Source organism: Halichoerus grypus, chromosome 5 (genome assembly GCF_964656455.1).
Source record: "Halichoerus grypus chromosome 5, mHalGry1.hap1.1, whole genome shotgun sequence".
NCBI lineage: Eukaryota > Metazoa > Chordata > Mammalia > Carnivora > Phocidae > Halichoerus > Halichoerus grypus.
In genome coordinates this window covers 171,046,756-171,066,103 of record NC_135716.1, presented here as the reverse complement: position 1 = coordinate 171,066,103, position 19,348 = coordinate 171,046,756, and the positions used below count along the sequence as shown (strand labels likewise).

The window sequence follows — 19,348 nt, the reverse complement described above, 5'->3', positions numbered from 1 at the left end:
CGCCTCGGTGCTGATTGGCTCGGCGCCGTGACGGGCCGGCCCCCGCCCGGGGCGGCGGCGGCGGCGGCGGCGGCGGGCGCGGGTGCCCGCGTGTGCGCTGTGTGCCGGCGTGTGCGCCGGGGTGTGCGCCCGGCCGCCGGCTGTGCGGGAGAGCCGCGGAGCGCGCCGACGCGCCGGCCGCTGCGGCCGAGCTGGAGGGTGCGCGGCGCTCCCGCCCGCCCGGCCCGGCCATGGCCCCCGCCCGGGGCCGCCTGCCCCCCGCGCTCTGGGTCGTCACGGCCGCGGCGGCGGCGGCCACCTGCGTGTCCGCGGCGCGCGGCGAAGGTGAGCGGCGGCGGCGGCGGCGGGGCGGGGGCGGCCGAGGGGCCCGGGGCGCGGTGCCCGCTGCCGGAGGCTCAACTTCCTTCCCCTCGACCCTGAGAGCCAAAGGGGATGGGATCCCTGGGCTGGGGGGCGGGGGGAGGCAGGGATGGCACCGCGGGAGAGAGCCGAGGTCAAGGGACAGCGCGATGGAGATGGGGACAGGACTGGGGGATAGGAACCCGGACCCGAGGGCTTGAGGATGGGGGACAGAGGCCCCCGGGGTCTGGGGGGACGGGGAGGGAGGATGGGACTGAGGGATTGGGAGCTGGGGACGGAGAACTGACGGTTGGACCCTGGGGATGAGGGAACAGGACTGGGGACAGAAGACAAGAGAAGAGGTATAGAGGAGAGAGGGGACAGGACCAGGGGACATGGCAGGGACAGAGGACAGAGAACGGACACAGGGATGCGAGATGAGGTTCAGAAGGCTGAAGAAGAGGAAAGGGGTGCCATTGAGAAAGGAGACCAAGAACTAAGGAAGGAGGAGCAGAGAGCAGGAGCGGGTTGCGGGAAGCGGGAGAGAGGGGCAGGGAGTGAGTCTTAGGTGGGAGGGCTGGACGGCTGGGGAAGTCACTGCTGGAGGGGAGGGGCGGGAGGGTGGCCCTGGGAGGAGGGGACAGTGACGAGCAGGCCGCGGGGCTGCAGAGGGGCTGAGGCAGGCAAGGCCCTGGAGAGCAGAGTCCTGTCCAGGGGCAAGGCTGGGGCAGTCTGGTCACTCAGGGGACCCAGGGGTGGGGGGCAGGAGCAGGAGCGTGGGCTGAGCCGTCAGGACAAAAAAGGTCTGGGAGGTGACCTCCTGGTGGTGGGAGGGAACAAGGAAAGCTGGGACGAGACACCCATCAGGGTTCCTCAACACCCAGGGCCTCACATCTGCACATGTGCACACACACACACACACACACACACACACACACACACACATACAGTTAGCCCCACTGAAGTCCAGGTCCAGCCCCGGATGCTGCCCTGGGTTCTGTTCTGCACCCCACCTCCTATCCCCCAGGATCTCCTCTGCTCCTACAGCTCAGCCCAGAGGAGGCCCAACGTGGTGCTCTGGGCAGGATCCAGGGGCAGGATCTACAGCTGGGTCCAGAGCCGTGTTCTTGCCCTGGCAGGATGAACTTCTTCCACACGCGAGGGAGCTCCAGCGCCGGTGTTCCTCATCCACACTCAGATACGCCAAAGATCCACCCCCTCACGCACGAACAGCTCAGAGACATAGCCGTCCCCGAAAGCACACATGCACACACGGACTCACATCAGGATTTACACACACAGACTCAGGCCTGTAGAGACTCACACGCATGGACAGCTCCCCACCTCCAACATCACCTACAGTCAGACACACAGAAGTGCAGCCAGGATACGTGTGCACAGACACGCATGTGCACACACATACATGTGCAGAGGCACGCACAGGAGAATATGCACAGCCATGGGCAGATACTACATATATAAGAAGCCTCCCAAGCTTGCGTTCATGCCCACGGAAATGCATGTGCACATAATAAATGCACGCATAGTGTCTCCGGTGGGAGAAGGACTAGGGCAGGGGAGCTGAGAGCTGAGGTGAGGTGGCAGGCAGAGCAGGGCCAGCTGGGGTGGCTGGTGAGCAGGCGCAGGTTCCTGGGACACCAGAAGAGAATTGAGGTGGGGGCCCGGTGAGTAGGGAAGAGGGCAGGACTGGGGCACAAGGGCCTGGGGGCTCCCAGGTTTGGGTTGGGGGAAGGGGACGGTTTCTTACCAGCCGGATGCTGTGGGGTCCACATTGAGGCTCTGGGCTTTGGACAGTACACCCTCAACTCCTCTAGGAAGGAGGCGGCACCTTCCAGAATGGCAGACTGGCACACCCCAGATCCCCCTGGGGAGGTGACTTAGAGCAGGCTCACCTGCAGAAGACAGGCCATTGGCCTGAGAGGGAGAGGAGGACATGTCCGGGGGGAGGGCGCAGCAGCTGGGGAAGAGGCAAGGTCCACAAAAAGAGGCAAGCGGGGATGTCTTTGTCCAGGGCTGAGGGAAGCATAGTCCGAGGGCCGGTCCTCGCCTGTCCAGCCAGCGCAGCAGAGGACCCACAGCGGGGCGGGGGTGGACCGTGCAGGCTGGAGAGCCTGGGGCCGAGGTTCCACAAAGGCCGGCCCTCCCTCCCGAAGGACAGGAGTCCCTCCCAGTATCATTCCTGGGCTGGTGCAGTGCCAGGATTGGCCAGGGAGACTGTGGGCGCTCAGGGAGGGGTATCTGCTCCCAGCTAGGCTCCCGAAAAGGAGCAGTGCCCCAGCCTGGTCATGTGCCCCCGTACCAGGTCCCTCATAGGACAGGAGAGGGCCCCACACCTGCAGAGATGCCCCCCAAGCCCCACCAGGCTCATAGCCCCTTATCACTCTCTGTGGGGATTATCCACCACTTTGGGGTGATCGCCGAGGCGTTCACATCCTGGCTGACATCCCCTGGCCACCGGAATTCTCTAGCCTCACCATCATGCAGTGCGTCCTCAGGGAATGTAAATCAATTTAAGTATTAGTCTCAGCGAAATGGAATGGGGGAAGGTGACGGTGCTGGAGAAAAAAAGAAATCGCATAATGCTTTCCACAGTGGAACAGGAAAGGCTTAGGAATTATCTGTGCTTCTCAGAGCAGGAGAGGGACCCGTTTGATCTCCCAGAACAGCCCGGGCGGGTAGGCCCAAGAAGGATGCCTACAGACATCTTGCAGATGAGGAAACTGAGCACAGAGGGGTTAAGTGATTCGCTTCATGAAGGCCCTGAGAGACCATGAGTCCAGTCCTCCCATTGGCAAACGGTGAGATGGGCCCAGAGAGGAGAACTGACTTCACGGATGGCACACAGACCTACAGGCCAGCAGTGCAAGAGGGGGAGAGAGCCCAGGCCGGGTGACCAGAAAGGTTTGCATTTCCAAGGGGATGCAGGGGGAGTGGGCCTCATGCTGGACTTGTCTCTGGCCCTGAAGCAATCTCCTGTGGGCCCGGAGCTTCCTGTGACAGGCATTCTGGGTCTCCTCCCCAGCCCCCCATGGGAGGGTATGTGAGGTAGGGAAGAAGGGGGACAAAGGGAGAGGAGAGGAGGGCAGGGACAGGGAAGCGTCTGGAAGGAGTTGGAACAAGCAGCCGTAGAATCCTATAGCTCTTCCCGAATCTGATAGAATCGACTTTTCACTTATCTTTGGATTATCTGAGCCCCCTGGCTGGCTGATCAAGAATCAGCTGCAAATGTGGTGAGGTTTCCCGGGGTGGGAAGGGCCTGGAAAGTGGGGTCTGCAGGCGGCTGCCCCACGAGTCACGAGTCACGGTGCTCCCGTGGGGAGGAGTCTAAGTGGTGGACATTTATGCTGACTGCCCCTGGGTTAGGGGCAGGACTGAGCTGTGTTCAGGAGACTGGAGAACGGGCCCTCCAGCTCTGAGACCACATCTGCAATGTGGGTTGGAATGGGGGAGCCCACTGGTCCCCTGTCCTCATCCTCTCCCCCGACGAGGCTCTGCTGGTCTGGGGGAAACTGCAGTGCGGCCCCCTCCCCCTCCCACCAGCCAGCAGGAGGAGAGAGCTTGCCTGACCCAGTTTTCTCTCCATTGCCTGAGAGGGAGGGAGGGAGGCGGGAAGGCTTCTCTGCCTGCGCCCGTGGCGTGGGGCCGGCTGGGGAGGGGAGGCCCTTCTGCGGACGCTGGTTCCATCCCCTGATCCCCACCTGACCCCTGGGGACCCAGGGAGGAGGGCAGAGGCCCCTCCCCTGGTTCTGCAAGCTCTCTCCAGCTGGCCTCCCCTCTGGGGCCCCTGACAATGGGGTGGGAGGGTAAGAGGAGGGAGAAAATCAGCAAATAAGAGCATCCTCACTCCAACGTTTCCTGAAGACACTTGTCTCCATCTTTGAGGGGCACGCGCAGAGCTATGCAAATTTCAGGCAGCAGGACACCCAGCCTCCCTGCAGAAAAGTTCCAGGAGGGCCCCAGCGGTGTTAACCCTCTGGAACCTGCCCCAGCCAGCCTAGGTAGCAGCCCGTGATTGCAGGCTGGGAGAGGGGGTATGTGGAAGAGAGCGTGAAACGGGAGGCATTGGGAACGTGGAGCCAAGAGCCCTCTCATATTCCCATCACCAGATAGACCAAAGGGAGCAGGGGCCCAGAGAGGTGAAGGGACTCACTGGAGGACACACAGCAGTCGAGACTCAAACCCCGATTTCTTAACAGTTGAGTGCGCCTTCATCACCTTAAAGTGAGTGGGTAGGTCTGAGTACAAGGAGAGAGGCAGGAGGGGCAGGACTTTGGGAAAGGGAATTAGCTTTAATAAGGCAGCGACTCCAGGCTTTACAGTTTACTCTCTAGGTGTTATTATCCCCATTTTACAGATGAGGAAACAGGATCAGAGAAGCCAAGGTCAACTACTATGTAGCCGCACTGCGATCTGAGCCCAGCCGTGTCTGGCTCCAAAGGCAAGGTCTTCTCCATTGTGTTGTTGAGACTTTTCAGGGTCCCCTTTGGGGGTCTGGCTCGGAATAGACTTGCCTTTCGGGCCAGCGCTCCTTCCCAGCCACGGTGACTTGCTCACAGGTTCTGCTTCCTGGCCTCAGGCTGCCGGGGCTCGCGGCGCCGGCTGTGGTTGCCTCCCCGGGTGTTCTGAACACCAGGCCTGCCGGCTACCCCCGGGGGGGGCACTGAGCACGTTCCCGAATGTCCCCGAGGCCCAGGGTCTTCATTGGTCAAATGGAGACGAGAGTCACCACCTCGCGGCGGCTGTCATCGTGCAGGTCAGGGCGAGACGTCTAAAGCGCCCCTCACAGAGCTCAGCACACGGTGGGGGCCGGGAGGCAGTTCTTACTGCTCCAGGTCCCCCCACCTCAGATGTGCTCAGAGGACCCGGTAGGTGCCAGGCATGTCCTGTGGGACACTGGTGATTGCAAAGCTGGGACCGGTCCTCCCGCAGGAGGTATGACCCCACGGTGCAAACCTTGCTGGGTGCTTTTAAAGCCCTCATGTCCCATGAATGAGACGAGGATGAGGCTGTGTGGAAAACAGGACCCATCGTCATGCCCATTTTTCACAGGAGGAAACTGAGCCTCAGGGAGGGGCAGGGACTTGTTCAGGGACACACAGCCCCTACATGGCAGGGCTGGGAACGTGGCCCGGGCCTCCTGGACTCCTGAGGCCATCTCTTAGCCATTCCACTGCATCACCAACCAGGGAAGCCCCGCGCTTGGGGCAGCTTGTGTTCCGGGGGTTTGGAAGGTCACATTTGGGCCGAGGTGGTGGAGGATGGCCTCAAGCAAGAGGGACAACTTGAACCGGGCCCCAGAGGAGAGGGGAAGTGAGGCGTGGAGCTGGCGTGTTCGGGGCTGAGAGCAGACCAGTGTGGCCAGGTTGGGCTGCGCTGTGGGACTGGGGAGGAGTGTCCTAGGCTCTGATGCTCTCTCCTCTCCTGTTTTACAGTAAACTTGCTGGACACGTCCACCATCCACGGAGACTGGGGCTGGCTCACATATCCGGCTCACGGGGTAGGTGACCAGCCGTGGGGCCAGCATCATCCTCTGTGAGCAGAGAAAGCCTGTGACTCATGCTCTTACCATCAGATCAAAAGGAAGCAGATGCCCAGAGAGGTGAAGGGACTTACCCAAGGCCACACAGCAGTTAGAAACAGAATTGCTGATTCCTTCCCTCCGTTCCTCCCTCCCTCCGTCCCTTTCTTCCTATCTTCCTACCTTCCTACCTTCCTTCCTTCATGCAGACCCCTGGGATTACAGAACCAAGCCTGGTGCTGGGTTCCCGATTCTTAAGTCTAAGACCCTAGGTGTGGGATCCTGATGTCTGTGTTCTGGGCCTACAGATTCATGATAGGCCCCAGTCGGGCCTTTCACCCCTTCGGGATTGGTCCCCTCCCTCATGCCCTGCCTTCACCAGGAGCTGCCCGGGCCCCTGTTACTCTGTTCCCTAGAGTCATCTGGGTGGCAGCTGCCAGCAGGTGTAGCCGAGCCCCCAGGCCCCTCTGGCCTCCATGGTGACCTGGGGCTGAGCCCAGCAGGTCTCCATGGGTCCCATCCTCCTGGGGAGTGGCCATGGTAGCCCCAGGACATCCAGAGACAAAGCTGCACTGCCCGGCCCTCCGCTTCTCTTATCCAGACCTGGGGGCGGGGGGAGGATCCATGAGCCTGGCGGAGGCCCGATTCTGCCACTGACAAGCGGGGTGGCCCTGGTGGTCGCCACCTCACTCCCTGAGTCTCAGCTCCCCATCTGTGGCAAGGGATGAGCATGTGACGACCTCGTGGGCTTTGCTGTCAGGCTGAGGGGAGGTGACACCTGGTCTTGGCGCTGTGCCTGGTACCTGGTGAGCCCTCACTGAATGTACTGTCACTGTCATTGTCATTAGTGTGTGTTAGGGTTCTGTGTCACAGACATTTCTTCCTGCAGGCATGCTCAGAAATGCACACACACATCCCCCCCCCCACAGACGCAGGCGTGTCACGTACACGTGACTTCTCTCGTGAACGCTGGTTTCCACGGCTCTGGAGACAAGGGTAATAATATTAATAATGATGGTGACAATGACATCAAGAGTGACTATGTGTGAAGGGAGTGGGAGTATTTCTTCACTTTTCATCCGGGCCATTTGTGGCTGGCTGGGGGCAGGCTGGAGCCCCCCTCCCCTCCCTCTGGAGCAGAAAGCCGAGTCCGCTGTCATTAGCCCCCGTGTACCAGGCTTCAGGAAGCTTCACAGCAGGCCACATGGGCCCAAGAGCCAGGAGGGAACTCCTTTCTGCCTGAGCAGATGAGCCCCGCCTAAGGGCAAAGGCTGGGTCCTTGAGGTGTCTTTACCTCCCTGGGCCTCAGTTTCTCCCTGTGAGTTTCTCCTCTGTGTGTGCCCCAGCTGGCTGTCTCCCGGGGGTGAGCAGGGTGTGAAAGGGCTTGAGAAAGTGAGCCAGCTCTGCCAGTGGCAGGGGGTTGGCCCTTGAGGAGGTGACCGCCTGGCCGATGGCTGGGTCAGCTTTTCCCCCGAGACCCAGCAGCTAGGAAGGAGTGGGCCTGGCCCCAGGTCCTCCTCAGAGCTTAGGACTTGGTTTTTAGAGTTCCTTACAAGGAATTGTAAGGGTTTTAAGCAGGTGGGGAGCGTGGCTGGGCTTGTGTTTTCACTGACCGTGCTGCAAATCTAAGGTTCTTTTGCTTCCAAGGTGCCGTGAAGCATGGCTCAGAGTTACCTTATCCTGTTAGAACAAATAGCGTATATTCACACAGCTCTGAACAGTTCACAGGCATGATCTCATTTAATCCCCACGACCAATCCTGTGAGTAGGCACAGCCACCCCATTTCACAGATGAGGAAGCTGAGGCTCAGAGCAGCAAGGAATAGCTTACCCACCATCAGACAGTTTCCAAAGGATGGACTCAAACTGCAATTGCGCGGGCCTAGAGCCTGTGTTGAGTCCCTGATCTTCTCTTTGGTCTATGTCCTCGTCGTGAGAGGGTGGGAGGCCCTCCAGCGTTGTCTGCTGAGCCGGGGGCCACCTCCCATCTTTATGGGGGCTGGAGATTGCGCTTGCCTGGAGGGGAAAGAAGGCTGGGTGAGATCCCTGGTTCCCAAACTCTAGACCTTGAACCCGTTCCAGGCTAGCAAGTGAGGCAAACAGGGCCCCGTGTCCCCGGGGTATGGGGAGGTGCCTGGGAATCTGGGTTCATAAGCTTTCCAGGCGATTCTCCTGCCCAGCTGGCTAGGGAGCCTGTGGACATGGTCCTTGAGGCTCCGTGAGGTTCCTCTGATTCTGAAAGCTCTTAAACAGCCTGGGAGCAAGGGCCATCCAGGGCTGTGTCCAGCATCAGCAGAGTGATTGGATTGTCAGCCAGGGCCGCACAGCTTCAAGGCCAAGGGTGCTGCTGGGTCTGGATGAGCCGGTACTCTGCTGCCTCTGATCAGTGTGACCCAGGCAAGTCACTTCCCTGGCCTCCACCTCCCCGTTTATAACATGGGAACGAGCACAGAGCCTGCTCCGTGCACTTGTCATCCATGAGGATGCACGAAAGGGACATTTTCCTGGTGAGAAACCTGAAGCTCTGAGAGGTTAAGCAACTCTGCTAAGGTCGGGGGACGTCTGGCCCCAGGCCCCAGGCTCTTCATCAGGCCGTGCGCCTCCCTCCACACGCTGGGACCTGCTCGTCGCTTCTGGTGAATTAACAGGCGCTAACCAGCACTGCCTTAGATGAGAGGCACATTCTGTTGTCCCCCCTGACCCTCAGCACCCCCTGGAGTAGGGGGAAGGGGCAGGCATCAGCCGGCCCATTTCACACTTCAGAGAGGGGAGGGGAGATGCCCAGGGCTGCACAGCTGGGGCAGGGCATTCTGTCCAGACGGACGACAGAGCTGCAGAGCAATGGCAGGGGTTGGAGGAGGAGGGCACCGGGGCTTGGGGGGGCGGGGTGGGGAGGTTTGCCCAGGTGGAGAACAGGGCTCATTCCATCCTTGCACCAGCCTCCAGGAATTCGTGCCACTCTGGGCATCTGCAGCAGCCCCTGGGGCTGGCAGCGCGAGGCCAGGCCACTGGCCTTGGTGGAGCGGCTGGAGCAGATCCGAGGGAGCTGATGAATTTATCCAGGTCCCTGGCAGGAAACAGACAGAGGGCAGCTGGCTGGCTCTTTGGTGCTCCAGTAACTGTGACAATGACTTTAACCCCAGATGTGGCACAGTACTGCCCAGAGGCCCTGGCTGCAGCGTGGGGTCCAGGGGGGTCCTGTGGGGGTAGGGGGTATAGGAGGCATAAGCTTTTAGGTGAGGCTGGCACACCCTGGACCTCTTGTGCTGGGGTCCCTGGAGGCAGGCACAGGTGGGCTGGGAAGATGCTGCCAGGTCGGCATCATGGCAGTCCCGTTCCGCTGGTGCCCTATTGTGCCAGGCCCAAGCCAAGCGTTTGGCAGCCTACTTCTCCTTTCATCCTCTCAAGCCTCGCTGAGGTGGGCCTGTCTGAGCCCCATTTTACAGATGTGGGCCCCGAGGGTTGAGACCACATGCTGGCCAAGATGAGATGAGATGGAGGGGCTTTTGTCGGATAGGAAAGACTTGAGACCACCGTGGTCCCACTTCAGCACTTGCGGGTCACTCAGAACCCCCCAGATTCTCAGAACATCACGAGGAGTGGTTTTTACCTCCCCCATCCCCCTTAAGCAATAGAATCTCTAGTTCAAGGACAGTTGCGCATAGAGGCCCAAGAGAGAAGAGCAAGGCATTGCATCTTGGGCCAACCCAAGGCAGGCACCCAGAGCCCATCCCCTCCATCTGCTCTCAGCCTCCAGTCCCTCCTCAGGGCTCTCGGGAGTCCACGGGACTCAGCCCACTGTGACTGCTCCCGGCCAACCAGCATTCTGCAGTTGAGGAAGCTAGGGCCCAGAGAGGAAGAGCGACTTGCTCAAGGTCACACAGCAGGTTAGAGACCAAGAGGTCTTGACCTCTAACTCCTGGCCCATTTCTCGGCACTGGGTCTTGCACGTGAATCCTCTGCGGCTGATCTGGGCTATCTGGTGCTCGCTGAACATTGCTTATTCTTCCTGGCCTCTCGGGGGCTCTTCCCTCCCATCCCTGCAAGAGCTTCCTGCTTTAGTCTGCAGGAAGTTTCCACCACCCCTTAGATGCCCACCCACTTTGGCATGGAGCCCTCCACCACCTTGTCTGTTGGACTGTGAGGCACTCAAGGGGAGGGAGTATTTCTGGAGTGTTCCTTCCTTTCTTTTTAAAAAAGTTGTGGTAAAATGCATATAACATTTATCATTGTAACCACTTTTTAAGTGTTTAGTTCAGTGACATTAAGTATATTCACCGTGTTGTGTGACCGTCACCGCTGTCCATCTCCAGAACTCTTTTCATCTTCCCAAACTGAAGCTCTGTCCCCATGAACTGCCAGCTCACCATTCTCCAGTCCCCCAGCCCCTGGCCACCACCATTCTGTTCTCAGTTTCTATGGCTCTAAGGACCTCATTTAAGTGGAATCATACAATATTTGTTCTTTCACAACTGGCTTATTTCACTTTGCGTAACGTCCTCAAGGTTCACCCGTGTGGTAGCATGCATCTGAATTTTCTTCCCTTTTAAGGCTGAATACTGTCCCGTTGTTTGGATACACCATGTTTTGTTTATCCAGTCATCCAACGATGGACACATTTGGGTTGTTTCTACCTTTTGGCTACCGCGAATAATGCTGCTGTGAACTTGAGTGTATGCGTATCTGTTTGAGACCCTGCTTTCAGTTCTTTTGCGTATATACCCAGAAGTGGAATTGCTGGGTCACAGGATAGGTCTATTTTTAACTTTCTGAGGAACCTCCACTCTGGTTTTCACAGCAGCTGCACCATTTTACACTCCCACCAACAAGGCACAAGCGTTCCAGTTTCTCCACATCCTCCCCAACATTTGTTATTTCCTGTTGTTTAGATAATCGTCATCCTCGTGAGTGTGAAATGGTCTCTCGTTGTGGTTTTGATTTGTATTTCCCTAATGATGAGTGACGGTGAGCATCTTTCTGTGGACTATTTACCCATCTGTATATCTTCTTTGGGAAAATGTCTATTCAAGTCTTTTGCCGATTTTCCAACTGGGCTGTTCGGGTTTTTGGTTGTTGAGTTGTAGGAGTTCTTTATATATTCTGGATATTAATCCCTTATCAGACACATGATTTTCAGGTATGTTGTCCCCGTTCTGTGGGTTGCCTTTCACTCTGTTGATCGTGTCTGATTTATTTCTGAATCACTGATACCTGGCCAGCACCTGGCACAGAAGCCACCACATTCAGGTGTCCCACTGGTACTCCCTTGCTGAAGGATTTGAGGCATAGTCAGGTCCATGCATTAGAAGGATCCCTCTGGCAACTAATACGGAAACTGGACCCGTGGGCTCCCTGACTTACCCAAGCAAAGTTGACCCCCCTGCAACCTCCCACCCTGGGACTGTTTGGAGCCGCCATATAGACACAAGGTTGGGTTTTGTAGCTTTGGAATCAATTCCAGTCCTGGCTCCACCACTCTCTAGCTGGGTGACTTCAGACATGGGGCTCGCACCTATTTCCTCATCAGTAAACTGCAGCAAATAACACTTTCTCGGAAGGATGGGGCACCTCTGGGATCACATCTCATAGTCGTAGAAGGTCAGCAACTGAAGGGCAGAGAACATTCCGTCTTCCTCCCAGGGATGCCCCCGGCCCTGTGCGCATGTGGCAGGGGTGACTGGCAGGAGGGGGCGAGGTGCTCACGCTCATCTCAGTGCTGTGCTCTCTCTGCCCGCAGTGGGACTCCATCAACGAGGTGGACGAGTCCTTCCAGCCCATCCACACGTACCAGGTCTGCAACGTCATGAGCCCCAACCAGAACAACTGGCTACGCACGAGCTGGGTGCCCCGTGACGGCGCCCGGCGCGTCTACGCCGAGATCAAGTTCACCCTGCGTGACTGCAACAGCATGCCCGGCGTGCTGGGCACCTGTAAGGAGACCTTCAACCTCTACTACCTGGAGTCGGACCGTGACCTGGGCGCCAGCACGCAAGAAAGCCAGTTCCTCAAAATCGACACCATCGCAGCCGACGAGAGCTTCACGGGTGCTGACCTGGGCGTGCGGCGCCTCAAGTTGAACACGGAGGTGCGCGGCGTGGGCCCCCTCAGCAAGCGCGGCTTCTACCTGGCCTTCCAGGACATCGGCGCGTGCCTCGCCATCCTGTCTCTCCGCATCTATTACAAGAAGTGCCCCACTATGGTGCGCAACCTGGCTGCCTTCTCGGAGGCGGTGACGGGTGCCGACTCGTCCTCGCTGGTGGAGGTGCGGGGCCAGTGCGTGCGGCACTCCGAGGAGCGGGACACGCCCAAGATGTACTGCAGCGCTGAGGGCGAGTGGCTGGTGCCCATTGGCAAGTGCGTGTGTAGCGCCGGCTACGAGGAGCGGCGGGATGCCTGTGAGGGTGAGCGGGCCGTGCGGGGGCGGCCAGCGGGCCTGGGGCTCAGTCCGGGAGGGGGCTGCCCAGCTGTAGGGGGGCATTGCGGGCAGCACGCGTTGGGGGGCAACAGCATCTGGGAAGAGGGGTGACCCTCCAGCATTTCCATGTCAGCAAATACACCAGGCGGTGCGTGCGTGTGCGTGTGCGGAGCAGGGGAGGGAGAAGACAGGGAGACACACGACAACCAGGTGCTAGGCTCTGTGGGTGTTGTAGAGACATACCTCTGAGGACACCTGCAGGACTGGGCGTCCAGCTGCGTGAGGGGACAATACCGTGAGCTAACTTAGCTCAGGCATCGTTGTAGGCACTTTTCACGTGTTAACTCATTTAGTCCCCAGAGCTGCCCTATGAAATAGAAGCTACTGTTATCCTGGCTTTGTAGATGAGACTGAGGCACAGAGAGGCAAAGCAACTTGCCCAGGGGCACCCAGCTAGGAAGCAGCAGGGCTGTGATTTGACCCCGGAGGTCTGGCTCCGGAGTCCATGCTCAAAACCACTGAACTTGAGTGGAGGGAAGTGGCCGCAGTCCCTGGGTGCAGGAGGGCAGCATGGGGCTCCTGGGAAGGTGTGCAGGCAGGGACACCCGGGGAGCCCTGTCTAGGTGTGTCCCTGGGCCACCTGAACCGGCCTGCCTGGGTCTAGGGGGATCTTACCCAGGGACCTGTGGGAGAGGACAGCCAAGGTCCTTGAGAAGAGGAAGGCTGAGGATGGAACAGCATGGCACCTGTTCCCATGAGTGCGCTGCTCGGGTTCCCACGCCAGAGACCAAGAGCAGGGCCCAGACCCCAGGCTGAGTGTGTGTGTCACACTTGTACTGTGTGGTGTAGCGGGGGTATCCCAAGCACTGGGGACACTGTGAGAGTTGGTTGGACAGACAGCTGGTGCCTCAGCTGGTTGCCCTCTGCCCTTCCGTGGCTTCCCCGGGGGGCTGGACACATGGCTGCTCAGCACTCAGAGCATAGTGAAGCCTGCTGTTGGGACCCCTGGTCTCCTGGGGTGGGGGAGGATGTTCCTAGGCAGGGATCAGAGAGGCTGGGGCCTGGCCCCAGATAGGACCTGGGATGGGGTCCGTCCCTCAGCCCCAAGTGGGCAGGAAAGACCCCTTGGTGCTCACAGGGCGGAGTAAGGCACGGGCCGAGAATTTTGGGTGGTGCTCAAGGTAGTTCTCTGGGATCAGGATACTCCATCCAGCCACGAGGCCCCTTCCAGCCCCTCTCTGGGGCTCTCTGGTTTCCATAAGAAGTCCTTCACACTCCCAACTGCTACGAGCCTTCACCTCTCGGGGACCCTAACTTCCAAAGCACCTTCTGTGATGTTCGCCCGTTTCTGGACTTGTTCTGCCCCCTGTGGCCTCATTTGTCAGGCTCCCAGGCTTCCAGCCTCTTCTGGTTCCCATCACAATCATCCCTGCACTTCTCAGCTCCCTGCTGGATGATAACCAACATCCCCAGTGCCTTTGCAGCTCACAAAGGGAGGCTCACACATCAACTCATTTGCTCCCTGGAGCAAGGCAGGTGTTACAGATCCATTTTACCAATGGGGAAACTGAGGCTCAAGAGGTAGCATCACTGCGTAGGCCTCACAGCTGGTGAGAGGTGGAGCTGGGACCTGAGTCGGGTCTGTCTTGCTGGGAGCCACGTGTAGGCATTTAGCTTATCTCTGGCCCAGGCTGACTGCTCTCCCCACCAGAGCTGGCTTCCAGCACCCCCTCCTGATGGGGACAGTAAAGTCCCTCAGCAATTTTCAAGTGTTTGCCACGTACGAGGCACATTAATAAGCACTTTCTCCTTGTCATGGCAGTTACTCATTCTGTTGAGCATCTGGTGTGTCCCAGGCATTGGAATTTAGGCACAGGGAGTCCCTGCACTCGAGAAGTTCACACACCTTCTCATGCTTACAGAAGTCCTCTAAGCTAGGTGGCATATCCCCATCCTACAGATGCGACAAACTGAGTCCTTCAACCTAAATCACAGAGTAGGGCTCTGATCCCAGGCTGGCTCCCTCCAGAGGCCTGAACTGCTTCCTCTGTCAACAGAGCCCTCTCCCAAACCCTGCTTCCCCCTTCCCTGGGGTAACAGCAGAACAGTTCTAACTAGTACAGCATAGGCCATAATAATCAGGCCAGCTGGTCAGTGGATCCCTGCTCAAGGTCAGCCACTGACTGCAGCTCTGGGTTTAGCCAGCCAGTGCAAGTGAGCCATTTGTCTGTCCAGCGTGCAGTGAGGCACCCTTACCTTGGGAGGGAGACTGGTCCTCCTGACGGTGGGGTCCGAGGTCTCGGGGCCTACTCCAGCCCCTTGTTTGACAGGGGTGGGAAGTGGAGCCCAGAGAGGGAATGTGTCTTGCCCCAGGCCCCACAGCAGGTCAAGGACAGGACTCCTGGTAAAAGCTCCCAAGTCCCGAGCAGCGGGACCTTCCCAGGGCTGGGAGAGGCCAAGGCCATTCCCATTGCCTGGCCCTGCTGGCGTATTAATAAAAAATAATAAAGAAATGCTAATGCAGGGTTAGGAAATTGCAGCGTATTTTGAACTTTACATTTAAATCACAATGCAACATAATTATGCCAGTTGCAGGATAATTACAGGTTTTATAAAAAATATTAATTCCTAATGCCCTGGAGGCAGAGAGGTTTGGGGACGGAATGCCAGGGGCAAGTCGCACGAGGAGAGACTTTTCTCACTCCTGTGAGTGGGATTCTGGGATTGTCTGTGTAACCTCCTTGGAAGAAGCAGCACGGGTCTGACGCTGAGCCCCTCCACCAACGGGAGACCCCGGCTGGCGGCCCTGCCAGGGGCCCCTGACCCCACCCCTCCTTGGGTGGGTAGCCCGAGAATGGCGAGATTGGGGACCAAGCAGGAGCCGGGAACAGAGTGGGGTTCCTTTCTGGGCTACGTGAGTTGTCCTCTCAAAGCTGCAGCTCCCCTCTGCCGCCGACCAACCTGAGAGGGACACCCTGAGGACCGTGGGTCCCCCTGGCCTTCTCCATCAGGCAGTTGTCTCTGAGCAAACAGTTGAGGAGGAAGGGCTGGGCTCCGGGGTCCCGGCTTGCCCAGCCTGATCCCACCGCCTTCCTTCTAGCAAAAGGAGGGGATCCAGAGCCTGAGGCCTGCGGCAGAGACCAGCCCACACGGCGACGGCCACCCTCCCAGCCTGCAGGTCCCCTTACCCCTGCTTTCACCCTCACAGCTCTGCACATACGTGGCCAGGGAGCACTTGATTTCATAGAGAAGACAGTGGAGCCCAGAAGGGACCAAGGCAGTCACAGGGCTTTGTGAGGCCTTACCGAGGCTGCCCTCAGGCCTCAGAGACCCGCAGAAGGACGTCAGAGCCATGGGGAGGCCGTCCAGTTTACCAGTGGGAAAGTGGGGGCCCGGAGAGCTCAAGTGACTGGCCCAAGGGCACACTGCTAGGAGTGGTCGATTGGATCCTAAAGCTCCCAACCAGAGCGCCCCCCTCACGACACAGTGCCAGGCCCCGTGACCTGTCCCCACAGCTGGCCACAGTCCCCACCCCCCCAGTCTGGGCAGGGGAAAGACCTCTCAGAACATCACCCAACAGAGCTGCAGCCCCGAGTCTGAAGCCCTGGTTGCCGTCCTTCCCATCACCTGGATGCAGAATACAAACCACCCTCGGAGGCCCTAATCATTTTTCTATAAATATCAGAGAGTCTCGCTTCGGAGGGGGAACACGAGCGCCGAGCTCTTTTGCCTTCCTGACGGTGTTTAAAATCTGATTTAGAATTAATTTCCTTTGGTCATCCACCGGCAGACACCTTATTTGTCAAGTCTCAGGCTCCTGGCGGGGGCGCGGGGAGAGGTGGTAGGGCCACAGGCAGCTGCCGGCCGGGCGGGCGGCCTGGGCAAGGTGCCCTCGGCAGGGGCAGCGGCCCCTCCTGGCACTCGGCCCGCTCGCCGGGCACGCGGGCTCCGGAAGCGCCCTGGGTCGGCGGGCAGGGCCGGGCCCCAGCCCAGAGCTGCTCCATCTGTCTCAGCCATTAATTCCCAGCTCTGCCTCCAGGTCTCCGGGCTCCCCGAGGCCTGGTGATTAGTATTCTTATTAAAGATTATTTTATTTTCATTGCACGGATTAATCTGGCTTTGACACGTTATAGCCATATGGGTATTTGCAGAGCGTGTGAGAACCGCCCACTGGCGAGCAGCAGGAAGGCCGGGTCATCTCTAAGCCCTGGACGCATGTTGAGAGGCTGGTGGGGGAAAGGCCCAGGCCCCAGAGGCTCCCCACCTGGGTTTGCCTTCTGGCCCAATGGGGAGCCTTGGGCAAGGTACTCCAAAAGAGATGTATTATCGCCACCACACAGCATTGTGACTAAGTGCCAGGCACGGTCCTGGCGTGAATTCACCTGTGCTCACTCAGGTCACCCTGGCAACAGCCCTAGGAGGTGGGTCCTATTATTATCCCCATTTTACAGATGAAGAAACTGAGGCCCAGCAACCTGCCCAAAGTCCCATAGCCTAGGTGAAGGGGTCAGACCAGAAGAGGAACCGAGGCAGCCTGCTCCCGAGTTTCTGCTCTTAACTGACGAGAACAAGATGAACTCTGTGGTCGGTAGGGACTCAGGAACTGTGGGCCATCTCGCCATACTTCCTTCATGCCACAGATCGCACCAAGGTGTCACCACATGTTTTCTGTGTGCCTGTCACAGCCCAGACAGCTCCTTGAAAGCAGGACCAGCTCTTGCTTATCTCAGCTCCATAGTAGCAGCTCAGTAAATTTGGGGGAAGGAATAAATGCAGGATAGAATGAGCAAACGGTCCCTGAAATGCTAATCGACCTGGATCTGATCATGACAGTGAGGATTACTGTCATTCAGCTCAACAACGGGTTGAAGAAATATTTGCTGATGAAGTGCAAAGCCCGATTTCCTAGGCCCCGAGGAAGGCTCTTCCGCTTGCCCCAGGACTCTGTCTCCTGGGGGGGGCTTCTGGGAGGAGGAGGTGAGATCATAGTGCGTCAGCTTGGAGCCCTACAACCCCGAGCTCCCAGCCCCCTGTCAGGCCCGAGACGTCTTGGGGTCTCTCCAGGTGGGAAGGAAGAAGTCTCAAAGTGGAGGCACATTTCCTTCAGCTCTCTAGCCTGTAGGCCCCGTCGGCTCTGCGGCCTCTGAGTCTGTGACGCAAACGTGAGGGCAGAGTCATTCCTCCTGGTTCCAGGTTTTCTCTCGAGCTGGGAGAATTTTACAAATCAACTTGATTTTAGCTATTATAATAAAGAGATTCTTTTTTTTAAACGACATGACATCTTTTCAAGCGAAGCTTCTCTCAAGCACCAAGTTTTCCAGAATGGGACTTAATGGATAGAAATCCCATAAACTGCCCAGTGGTCCCTGTTGCAAAGGAGGTCAGGTCCATGGTGCAGCCGGAAGCCGCCCGGCTGGGTGGCATTCGGTCCTCCTGAACTCCCGGGTTCGCGCTCTGTCCAGAGCAGATAATGGGAGGATTAGCTCACCTTGAAAACTCCTACAAGTGCTGACAGCTTCTGCTCTGAGCCAGACACTAGGAACGTTGAGATGAATAAGGCAGCTCTGCCCTTATTCACAAGGAGCTGCCCCCAAACACCTCTGGTTTAGGAGGTGAGTCAGACATACAGATAAAACAGTATAGCCATAGTGTGATAGGTGGTGGTCCTGAGCAGGGGCTGCAGAATTAGGGCAGGGAGCGGTGGCCTCTCTGTTCCTCCGTGCGTGTGTGTGTGTGTGTGTGTGTGTGTGTGTGTAGGTGTAGAGAAAGGCTTCGTTCAAAGGGACAATTAAAATGAATCTTGGAAGAGTTCAACAGGTTGACCAAAGGGATAAGCCATCCCAGGAAGAAGGCACAGTACATGCAAAGGCCCTGAGGCAGGAAGCAAACTGCTGGATGTGGGGAATGGCCAGTCCTTTAGTTCGGCCTGTAGGTGGGGAGGGAGCGGTGACCCTGGAGGAGGCTGCAGGAGGGCTTCGAATGCCGGGCATTGCTCTTCAGGCCCTGGGGGGCCCGTGAGGGTTTGAACTGGCAGTGATGGACCCAGGCATCATTTTAGGGAGTTCCTCAACCTAGAAAGTCTCCACTCCCTGCAAGGCTGACTTGTTCTTATTGTTTAGACAAGACTCAAATATCATTTCCTTCTCCAGGAAGGTAGCTCCTCCCAGCACTCACCCTTTGCCACATCACCCGCTTCATTTCCTTCCTGGAAATGATCACAGCCTCATTTACTGTATGTCTCTCCCTCAAAGAGGCTGAGTCCCCGAGGGCAGAGACCATGTCGATCTTGTTCATGGCTGTGTCTCTGGCACCCGGATAAGTGCCTGGCACAGAGTGGGCGCTCATGAATGCTGCTTTGAATGAACGGCAGTCAGGCCGGCAGGCGGGGCTGGGGAGGCAAGGCTGGAGGCTGGGGCATCCAGGTGAGAGATGATGCAGGTGTGGCGGGGGCTGGGGAGAGGGTCACATACAGGACAGGTGTGTCCCTGTCACGGTAACAGTGACGCAGGCTCTGGGAGGGGCGGGAACCTGAGATTCCGGGTAGTCATTGCTTTGGGAGCTTGGAAAAGAGAGTCCCACGCCCCACGCCTGGCTCTTCTAACCAGGTGGCCGTGGTGGGGCCTGGAATCTGTACTTTTATGGGGGTCTCATCACCTGGGTCTCTTATCCGGTCACATTGCCACCCACCCCATTCCCTTCCAGCTTTCGTTTCTCCCCAAGTCACAACCCTTGGGTGCTTAGCCTCTTGACCCCCACATCCGAGGCAGTGTCTCACTCAGGGACCGGGGTCCTGTGATGGACAGATTGAGGCTGGAGACGGGCCTGGGCAGGAAGGGCCACTGGAGGAGATGTGACTCTGGTTTGAAGAGGCTCTTTCCTGGGCCGACTTCGGGGCTGGGACTCGCCTCAGCTCTGTCCCCCACTAGCTGTGCAACCCTCTGTAAGTCACAGGCCCTCTCTGTGCTTCAGTCCCTCCATCTGCCAATGAGGTGATGCTCAGGGTCTGCACCCATGTCCCTTGGGAGATCCCTCTGGAAGTCCTGGGTCAGAGTGAG

General features: G+C 58.2%; 1 protein-coding gene across 1 annotated transcript in view; it reads left to right on the top strand.

Annotated features, from left to right (window-relative positions):
- The first annotated feature begins 230 nt into the window (after positions 1-230).
- Positions 231-19,348, top strand: part of EPHA8 (EPH receptor A8) — a 35,205-nt gene continuing 16,087 nt past the window's right edge. Inside the window, exons 1-3 of the mRNA XM_036093084.2 lie at positions 231-324; positions 5,793-5,857; positions 11,616-12,279. Coding sequence (XP_035948977.2) covers positions 231-324; positions 5,793-5,857; positions 11,616-12,279 — 823 coding nt within the window. The remainder of the gene's footprint in view (positions 325-5,792; positions 5,858-11,615; positions 12,280-19,348) is intronic.